The following is a 10869-nucleotide window of genomic DNA, read 5'->3' on the forward strand; positions in this document are numbered from 1 at the left end:
TTAATCTTAATTTTTCAGTTTTATCCATAGACGTTGTTCTGTAGAACCGCGAACACGTTGCGTATTATTATAGGCCTAGCCGTATTTGGGTCCAATAGATATTTATAAGATGTCATTGTCAGAATTACTCAAAATGGAGAAATAAACCATCCACGCGAAGACCGACATCCGCGCGGACGGAGTCGCGGGCGGAAGCTAGTATCTAATAAAAATATGACCACATTTTTTTTATTGCATTCGTTAAAACTTCCGCAATAATATCACGTTTTATTTCAAAGCCAAACGACGAAATGAATCAATTTATTCCGATAAAAAAAAAGATTTATAACAATGCCAATTAAACATTTTGAGGGAAAACATGTCATTAAAACATTCTTTGTAACGCGCGACCAATTTAAATATTGATTCAATCTTTGGTGCGCATACTGCGGGTATGTTGATCGGAATTATAAATATTCATTGTAGACATACTAAGTTACAAACAATGTCGTTTTTGATTAGAGTTGATTAGAGCGCCGATTTCAACTTAGAAAATGAAATTCGGTTATAAACTGTTAAATTTGCGAGTGCTATTACGGTATCCCATTGTTTAAACTTAGTTCGATTAATAACAACGTTACGATGGTCGTATAAATAATTTAAACAATCGCAGCGACTTCGTGCAAACCTAAATCGTAAATCAGAACTATTGTTGGGCAATAAATGCGGGAATAGAACACAAGGGACGTTTGATTAAGGATTATCTACTTAAATTTATGATTATTGTGTAGTAAATCGCTTACAACGAGGTGAGAACCAGCTAAATTATAACTAACTAAAGTCGGGGAATAGACACTGCCTTATGAAGGAAAATACGTACGTGTTTTTAGGTATAAGTTGTATACGTAGTATATTATTATTAGTCTGTGGTATAAGTGTTGGTTTAAGACGAAACCAAAGTAACATATATATAGGTACTCCATTTAATTTACCCGGCTCTCAGAAAATCGTTCACGTAACCGTCTCTAATATTCGAGAATATTATGTGCTTCCTACATTAAGTAAGTTCAGAAGTAGGTTATCTAGGTGGCAAGTTAGTAATGGATAAGCTTTAAACTCTTGGATAACAGTCTTTTAGGAAGGACTTAAAATGTTGAATAAAGAAACACTGTATTTCCACTTTGAAAATGTATGAATGACAGTGAATCACTCTTCTATAAATACTTATTTAAAAAGCAAAAGCATCAAAAACATGTACGGGTGTTTATTTTATTCGGAAAGATGTCACAACTGCAGTGATTTTGGTAAAGATAAGCTTCTCCATCACTAAATAAATAAAACATTTTGAAATACCATGTTAAAATAATGAATATAAAAACTATAAAACACATAAATAATAACAAAGGACAATAGTAGAAATTCAACGTTAGTAAAATGTTTATGTGAGTCATGACTTATACATCAGATATAGGTATATATAAGCTAATAATGTATAGGGATCGATAAAGGGTCGATGTTTCGTCTGACATAGCTTGTCCTAAAAACTGTCGTAAAAAGAAACGATGTAATGCGAATATAGAATACGAAAATAGGTATATAAATAAACCATACAAAAGGCTGCCCTCTATATTATTATGATATGATTCCATTGTATCATGGCACAAATAAGAACTTTATTAGCGCATAGTTTCTTTTGTGATTGATGTTAATTGCCTTTGAAGCTTATAGAAGATGATAGATGGGACTGTAATTTTTTACTAAGTACTATTAACAGTGGGTTTATGTATGATTAGGCATGAATTGGCTCATCAGTGTCGGAGCGTCACGTCTTGATGTGAGCATTCAATTAGATGCTTAACGGATTAACTCTTCGTCGTATAGTACAGCCCATGCATAACTCAGTAGATATTGAACAAGAATGTGATTAATGTTAATTGAACTAAGTATAATCAACACGACGCTGTGACACACGAGTTCAATTTAATACGTTTCCAAAGACTCAGGCGCTAGAAGCACTTAGCGTAGGTTTCTGTTCCTTGGTATTACGACACTAATTAATTATTTGTGCTATAATCCGGTGAATTTGCTTTTACCGCTACAATTATACAGGTTCAGGTGTTGAGATATATTTAAACAATAGAGCAAATTCGATCACGAGGCGGGATTCGAAGCCGCGTCTTTTTGCCAATATTTTAAAGATAACTAAATTATAAAGTTAAATATTAGGTCCAGGTGTTTTTTTTTTGTAAAATAATGAGCTTAGAATCTATAACCATGACTAATTGAATTTTGGATTTAAAATCAATTTTCCACTATTGTTTAAAAACAACTTCAGCGAAGAGAATCTTACTGCGCTATTTTTAGATAAAACTTTAACGACGTAAAACGATGCCTCTGCGCTAACAAGGACTTCCACGTTCATATTATAACAATCCAATGGCGTCCTATTGAAACACTTAAACAGCTCCAAATTAAACGTAGCGCGAGAACCCCGCGTCCCCATTAAGTAGAATTGGCAAAAAGCGTCAGAACAGGAATGTAAACACTTAAAACTTTCTACGGCGGTTCTGAAACGGGGAGCGAAAGCTTCAAGCAAACAAAGCGTCGAGTTTTAGTTCTGTCATCCTGCCTGTTTGACGATTTAATGTTCCTACAAAAATTTCCCACGAAACGCGATGAACGATTATAAAGGATGAATATGCACGGCTGGCGTTCGCAGAATAGCGCTGTACGCGTGCAACCTCTTTCGATGATTTATGGCGATCAAAGTTTTTTCTTTTGCCTTTCATGTTGACGCTTTTCCACGACCTGTCAATTTGCAACAGCGCGCACTCGGTTTTGTTATATTTCTTGTTAGGGGTTTGATAAATATGTTTTGAAATTTTCCACGCAACAACCCAACTTTTGTTCCGCGTTTGTTTTTTGTTTTACATGTTGTTGTTTAATTCTTTATTAACAATAACAATAAATTAAATTTACGAATATAAATTAACGAAGTTTATTTCGTCGTTTTTTGACTTATTCGAATTATGACTACCTTCATTAAAATTTCCATATAGTTTTTCACTTAGTTTTTCATTTTTAAAAGCCAGGACAAAGACAATATTATCTATTAACCCACGTTATAGAAAATTTTAAGTAAAAGAGAAAATTGGATATACACACCGTATATCATACCAAAAGTCCGTCCAAGGATAAGTTTATAGCTAGGTTTTATTCCGCAGAATTGCCCGAGACGGAGCCAATAATTCGAGCACAAAAGAGCTGGTACTCCGTAGGGGATATGTTACGTGCGAATTGCACCTCTCCACCGGCCGATCCGCCTGCCAACCTCACGTGGCTTCTAAATGGTTATGAGGTATTAACTAGCCTTATATGTAATTGCATTTAACTTTAAAATTACTAGATCGCATTGCAGTGGAATTACCTGTCCACTTGTTGGTTTATAATTATAATGGACTTCGTTTATGCAAATAGAGCTAATTGGCTATCATATTATAAATATATTTTATGGTAGAGTTAATTGATAGATTGAAAAATATGTTCACGGTAATGTTTTTGTTTTATTTTAAAACGATATAATGAACTTAATGCATTTACTATATTTATTGGTACTAAGTAGAATCATTTGTAGCTTATTATTATGAACTAATTATTGCATATTTTACTTTACTAGTGAAGTAAACCTCAACGGAACTATCATTGTTATTAACAATATTATCATCTTTTAAACAGGTAAAGGGTCTTGATATTCCTCCACCGGACATGTCCTATCATCGGAAGCAAAATGTGATAAGTGACGCGTCATTAGAAGACGCTAATAGAATTATATTCAGTCCTTGGGACACGTTAACCGGGTATGAAGATACTGTAACTCAAGATGCACCAAATATCAATATGAACATAGCGGAGAGACAAAGATATGAGAGTACTACTGCTACACCCAAATTTGATACAAGTAGAAACACAACCTTTGAAGAGGAGAAATCAAATAAGACATCTTCCTTCAGCCAGCTCGTTATGCGAGTACAATCGTCACATTTTCACAAAGTGAGTTCAAATAGCTAGTAATATATTTTTTGTTCTCTTCTGCAAAATTGTGTTGTTTATATTGATACCATTAAAAATAGTAAACTCCGTAGAGAGAAATATAAAATTAAATAATAAATTAAATTATACAATTCTTAGGAAACGAATATTACAAACAATAACAGAGCGCTTAACGAGGGCTACTGGGAAAACATTTTGAAACACGTTATAAAAATAATATGCACTGGGAACACATTTTAATGACGCTGGAGTAAAATTTTTGCTCTTGTTGTCTTATTATACGCGGATATAAAACATATCTGCCATTAACGTTTCATTCAAAGTGTTTATGCTTTTTCAAAAGAATATATAATTTCATTTGCCTTGCTGAATATGTTATAATGGCGCCATAACGCAAAAACGGAATTCTAGAGGAGAACTTTTAGCAAAAATCTTCAGTTATTTTGATTCTAAAATAACACCGGAAAATGTCGGTCACATAAAATAATTTGTATTTAATACGAAGCCTTTATACCAGAGCTATAAAAATGAAATGTTAAACAGATAAATAAAACATTTTAGAGTGTTTTATTTTTAGTTTAAATAAATTATGGAATTTCTTGGTAAGAGGCAGATAGCGGGGGCGGCGTGTTTACAAAGAGTACAATTCTCAAGCCGATCGATAGAATGAGACGTGAAACTAACAATCTACAATTTCACAATGAATTAATAATGTCAATTCCCATAAGCTTTAAAATTTTACATGTAACGGAGTTGAATTCTGCAGATCGCATTTGAATTCTGCAGATAAAAGCGGATTTTATTATGAATTTCTACACTACAGACTAGTGGAATTTCAGGGCAGGTAATAACAATCCTAGTACCAAGGTTCTTGATATCTATATGCGACGTAATGAGATAATCAAATTACGCCGCACATATTATAATGACAAATACATTATCCGTCTAATTCCGTCAGGCGCTAAAATGTGCAAATTATCTTTGGATTGGCAGCGATTTACGCGGTAATGTACTCTCGAGTCCCGAGCGCTCAGGCTCGCAGTAACGTTTCGAATCGTTTCATTTACAATTCGTAATCAAATCACATTTAATGGCAGGGTCGTTTGAATGTGACTTGTGTGGCGCGGATACTGTCGGTGTGGTCTGGCAGCGCTGTCCTGATTCTGGACGAGGAGCGGCCGCAGATTGCGCCGGTAATGGGCAGTCGAGACTCCAATTCTGGTATGATATTGTTATCGGCGGCTATTTCCACTAACTTAATGCTGTGTACATTATGCACTTTATTAGCAGCTCGTGTGAGTACCTACCTAAGAACAGACAGGCGAGTTGTGTAACAAAGCCAATTTGAGAAATAGGTTTCCCATTTATATATCAATTTTATCACTATTCTTGTTAACGTCCGAAGCCTTTGTGGACCATTGAATAAACATATATTCACTTTATTCCGTTATAAATAAATGTATTATTAATAATGTTCGGTTTTCTTGTAGATAATAATAACGTATATAAGTAAATAGTAAGTAGAAAGATTTAACAATACTTTTTTTTATATATTTTTACACTTTTTGGCATTATACCAGGAACGCAATGGTATCACGATGATTTAAAGGCGTTTCAAGATATTTGCACCAAATGCACAAAATATTTAAAATTTATAACCAGAATTATGTTTATAGTGCCATATAAATATTATCAATAATGTGATTTTCATACAAATCCAATATCCATAGTATTTTTAAAAGATATTATTTAAATAGACTACATATTTTACATATTTCTCCAAAGCTAAAGCATTTTTTATACAATATATTAACGTATAAAGTTTAAATTTACGGAAAATATGGTCATATTTACACACACGACACTTCTGACCTATATTTAAACTTAATATCCTTTGAATAAAATTTCACCTTTCGTCAGCCATACGAGAGTTTTAAATTTCAATGTAATTGCATACACGAATCTGTAAACATCTTCAGTGAACAGATAGACACACTTGAATAAAGTTCATTCTAGTTAAACTTCAAAGCGGATGTAATGGCTGTTTACAACTGCATCATCGCTTCAATCTTGTTTTAAAATTGCTTAGCGAAACCGAGAATGAATCTCAATTTAGCTCAAACGATTTTCCGTTCGTTTTACACAGAAGGGGTAATATTAAAGTGCTCATAAACCAATGAAATCAATCCTAATCCTCTAGAATGAGGGAAATGCTGATGTTCAAATTTGCGTACTCCGCCCCTATAATTTCATGAGCGGATTTCGTTCAGGCTACGCAAGCGATAACGTGACCTTCATACTATCCTATCAGAAAAAGGGTTTTTTGTTTTTTTTTTTAAGTAATTGGTATTTGAAATATTTATTCACCATGTAGACTCAATGTCATAAATAACTTTGGAACAATCTTTATTATTTTTGTATAAAAATATATATTCATCGTTTATTCGTTTCATATGTAAATAGCTGTTTTTTATGCTATAACATAAAAAACACATTTTTATAATATTTTATTAATATTTTCCAGGAAAGGAATGAATACATTATATATTTGTATATTTTTTCAGGTGCCCGCCCATTACCCAAATTAAGCATCTTCTTGGAAGTGAATGCTTTATTATTTTTATACCAGTAAGTATATTTCAGAACTGATGACTACGCGATAAGTAGCTTTACCCCCTAAGTTTACCCCACATAGAATGATTTATAAAAACCTTGAAACATATATTTGAAGGAACAAACTGTAAGCTGTTTCTTGCATTAAATAGCAACAAAAACTCGAGAGCGATGGATCGTGAAAGCCTCCCACACTTCCAATAGTTTCGATGTTTCACAAAGAGAAACATTTCTGAGTACAATAGGAAAGCCGCGCAAAGTGAGGCGTAGGTACGGCTGTATCAATAAGTAAGGATTACTCCACACCAGTTACTGCGAGTGTTTATTTTGTTAGCAAATAGTACAGAAGAATATCAAATACGTCGTTTAGTTTGGTTGGATTGTAAAACCTCAGAAGTATAGAACTGTCTCTTGTCATCTTATCATAGACAATCTTAAGATAAGTGTTGCGTTGCGTGGAACAAATAATTTTGCTAATATAAATATACTACTTACTACTAGCACTAATGTACATGTGATAAGTCTACTTTGTTCTTGGTTAAAGTCACTAAAATATATGAAAACTAGCGGTCCGCCCCGGCTTCGCCCGTGGTACATAATATTATCGTTTTCTCTACTTAAGAACCATCCTCGTACTTCAAAGAATATAATAAAAAAAGAATTATCGAAATCGGTTCAGCCGTTCTCGAGTTATGCGCTTACCAACACATTTTGAGATTCATTTTTATATATAAGAAGACAAGAATAAGTAAAAATCTGTACATAATACAAAACAATACGTGTATGTACAAAGAATCTCGATATGGACTTATTAAGAAGGTATGGGGAAGTCGTTTAAAATAAATCTTATTTGTAGATAGTATTTATTTATTAAAATTTTAGGCAGAGTGAAAACAGCTCTTTGTCTTTACAAAGATATATTTACTCTGCTGAATTAAGAATCTTGAAATGCTTCGCTGTGCATAAAAGTCGCCAAGTCGAGCATTTTTTAATTAGATGGAGTCGAAATCGATGTTTCTCGTAAAAGCTCGAATTGTCTGAAATATTTCTCTAGATTTTATTTTCTATTATCCTTTCTTAAATCTTTTGAATTAACTTTTCAATATTATTGAAAAAGTAAAAGGATCAAAAGTAGAAGTGATCAAATAATCGTCTATTTTTTAAATGTAATTTATATCTCAAAGTATTTCTTTTTCTTGCAGGTGGAGAGAAATGTGGAAAGACTCTAGAAAGTATTTTTAAATTTCAATCAGTGTTAGACTTTTTTAATAAAACCATTTATGAATCCAAATTCGTAGCTGACATAAAATATAATTATTATTTCTATTGTATTGTGAATATATACCTACAATCTGTTACAAAAGCGGTGAAAATTAATTTCAGTGTATACTTTACTTCTATTTTGTAGTCAAGATTTGTACAAAATGTGATATTTAATAAATACTCTCGTGTTGTAAAATGTGAGAATTAACTATCTATATTGTCCTCACTTCCCTCAGTATGTATGTATGTAGTATGTAACACAAAGTGAGTATAAACATGTAAATTAAATTTAATGTGGTGGAAATTTAATTTTAACTATAACCTATAGTATTTTGGTGTTAGTTGTGTTATATACAATCAAATTGTGCAGGTATATAATTTTTATCTGTAAGTATTTTTATTTGAAAGTAGTGAATTTTAAACTTGTATATAATAATTAGTATAATAATAGATCGTGTAAGGAAATAGTGATGTTGTGCTTCACATCCTTTATGTAACTATTAATTGTTATTGTAATTTATAAGTATAATAAAATTCTCTGTTTTTTACAATGATTTTATTTACCTCCAACATTTTTAGACACTAATGCACCTCATCTCATTTTACCTAGTCCTCTAGTCAAAGGGAACTTTTTTCTCAAGCCACAAATTAACTACTTTCTCTGTAACTTTTACCTTTATTGCTCCCAGAGAGCTCATTTACGATTGATAGTTCGACACTACTTAGGACACGTCGAGAAGTATTAGTTTCATTAATTATACGAAAACAAGAACGGAATTATATTGATGAAACCATCTGGTTCTAATTCAATCATTTCCAGATGTAATTTTTTAAAATTATTTCTTTAAGAACAATAGTTCTAAATAGAAGCAAAAATTGTATATCACATCTTAACATAATATTATATAGGGTTGTTTAATAAAATAGGCACTTAGACAGAGTAATAGTTGCTCAGAGACTAATTCAAAATAACTTCATAGGCACACACCGATACAGAATCATGTCACGCTCTTACAAAACTAAAATTTATTTACCCATAAATTAATGTTTCAAACTGCTTCGTTGGATTTGCTCTAAAATATTTGCTGTGCCAATTCCAGCTTATTTGGGTCACACGGAATCTCAGCTTAGAATACCATGAGACATGTTTATTAGGCATTCTACTTGTATTGTTACAGCATACGAGTATAAAGTCGATTATTTTTTAAGTTGCAATCAGAGAAGAAAATACTATTAAAGAAAGAACGCGATAATTCGATAGGAAAATTAAAATAGTTTTGTAATTGGTACCCAAATATGATATATAATATATATTAGGTATAGTGATATTGCAATAATGAATATTAGACACACTACAAAATGTGTGACGAAAAGAGCTTTAGATAGATCTGTATCTACTGCAAAATAGCAAAGTTTTATAAATACCGGAGAGTTTTTTCCGCAATACTTTCACAAAGAACTAACTCACAATAAGTTCTACACGTGGGTCTAGGTCCTTTGTGATTCATACAGGAAAGGAAAGTATATATTATTAGTAAATAAGACGACCGCATAAGGCTATTCTTTTATAGTTTGACTGCAATTTGTTTCCTCTTACTGAGCAAGCCTAGAGCTATAAAGTTTCATCATTGGAGACCACTAATTACGTATTTAAGAGACTGCAATTGTGAGACATTTACGAGCAATTATTTACAACGTGCAATCTTAATATTTAGGCAGGCTTTCATGAAATAATTTCTTAAAGTAATTAATTACTAGAAAAGATAGAGTCTTGAGTTCGAAAGAGTATTTAGAACTAAAATTTGATATTGATTGGAAGGTTGAAATTAAAGTTAATAAAGGTTTACAGTTAACTAACGGAATCATCTCTGAAAATTGATCACTGTGATATCTGCTGAGTTTGCAATTTCAGCTGAAGCAAATTGGTCGGTGTAACGTTATATGCGCAATGTTCACGTATGTTACCCGGCTCTGCTTATTCAGACCGAATTTGTAGTGGAATTACTAGCATTTTGCCGTGTTTCAGTTAAACAAACTATATCGTGTGTCCATTAGGAATGAAACTAAAGTATCCGAAATAGTGCTTAACGCTGCGATGTAGGTATGCATAATGGTGAAAACGTTTAGCGATCGAAAGGTAATTAGTTGCTTGAATGGATTTGAATTCTGGTGACACGTTAAATATTTTATGTCTAAAACTTCAAGTTACTTATTCTATTATTATTATATAATAAATCTATTCAAATTCAGGAGTTAAAGATGATCAGGAGCACTTTGTTAATAGATAGAATGCTCAGCAGCATAAATAAATCTTCTTATATATAAAAATGAATCGCAAAATGTGTTGGTAAGCGCATAACTCGAGAACGGCTGAACCGATTTCGATAATTCTTTTTTTATTATATTCCTTGAAGTACGAGGATGGTTCTTATGTAGAGAAAACGTTAATATGAACCACGGACGAAGCCGGGGCGGACCGCTAGTAATAAATATATACGTGAAAAACGTTGAATATAGTAAGTACTCTCACAATATCGAAATACGAATACTACAAACATTTATAGATGTAAAGAATTTTATTAAATTACTCACAAACAATGTTTAACACAATACAATAAAGTTTTCAAAATAAATCGTTCAGAATAACTGCATACTTCAGTAATTTACATTCTTGATAGTAGTAGATTGAGTGGATAAAATCAATTAATGTAGGACGCCTTCTTTGTGGAACAAAACCAAGTTTCCGAATACGTTGCAAGAGTTAGTCACTAAAATGGCACTTATAATTGAATCTCGTTCAATTTACGGCAATACGTACCCACTATCCATTGATAAAACAGCAGTCTGCATGTAATAGAAATTTCTCGATCGAATGGATCTTAATAGGGTCGGAGTGATCTCTTACAAGGGTCTGTTCCTAGCCAATATTATCAGCCATAAATTGAGTAGGTATGTCATTTTTTA

The 10869-nt window shown here is 32.4% G+C and overlaps 1 protein-coding gene across 1 annotated transcript in view; it reads left to right on the top strand.

Annotated features, from left to right (window-relative positions):
• Positions 1-8349, top strand: part of LOC149904536 (uncharacterized) — a 33586-nt gene extending 25237 nt beyond the window's left edge. Inside the window, exons 5-9 of the mRNA XM_090107231.1 lie at positions 3204-3337; positions 3715-4029; positions 5127-5250; positions 6594-6657; positions 7845-8349. Coding sequence (XP_089963357.1) covers positions 3204-3337; positions 3715-4029; positions 5127-5250; positions 6594-6657; positions 7845-7884 — 677 coding nt within the window. The 3' untranslated portion in view covers positions 7885-8349. The remainder of the gene's footprint in view (positions 1-3203; positions 3338-3714; positions 4030-5126; positions 5251-6593; positions 6658-7844) is intronic.
• The last annotated feature ends 2520 nt before the right edge of the window (positions 8350-10869 follow it).

This window comes from Colias eurytheme, chromosome 11 (assembly GCF_061535395.1).
Source record: "Colias eurytheme isolate Ceu_HAF_F1 chromosome 11, ilColEury1 Martin Lab GWU primary, whole genome shotgun sequence".
NCBI lineage: Eukaryota > Metazoa > Arthropoda > Insecta > Lepidoptera > Pieridae > Colias > Colias eurytheme.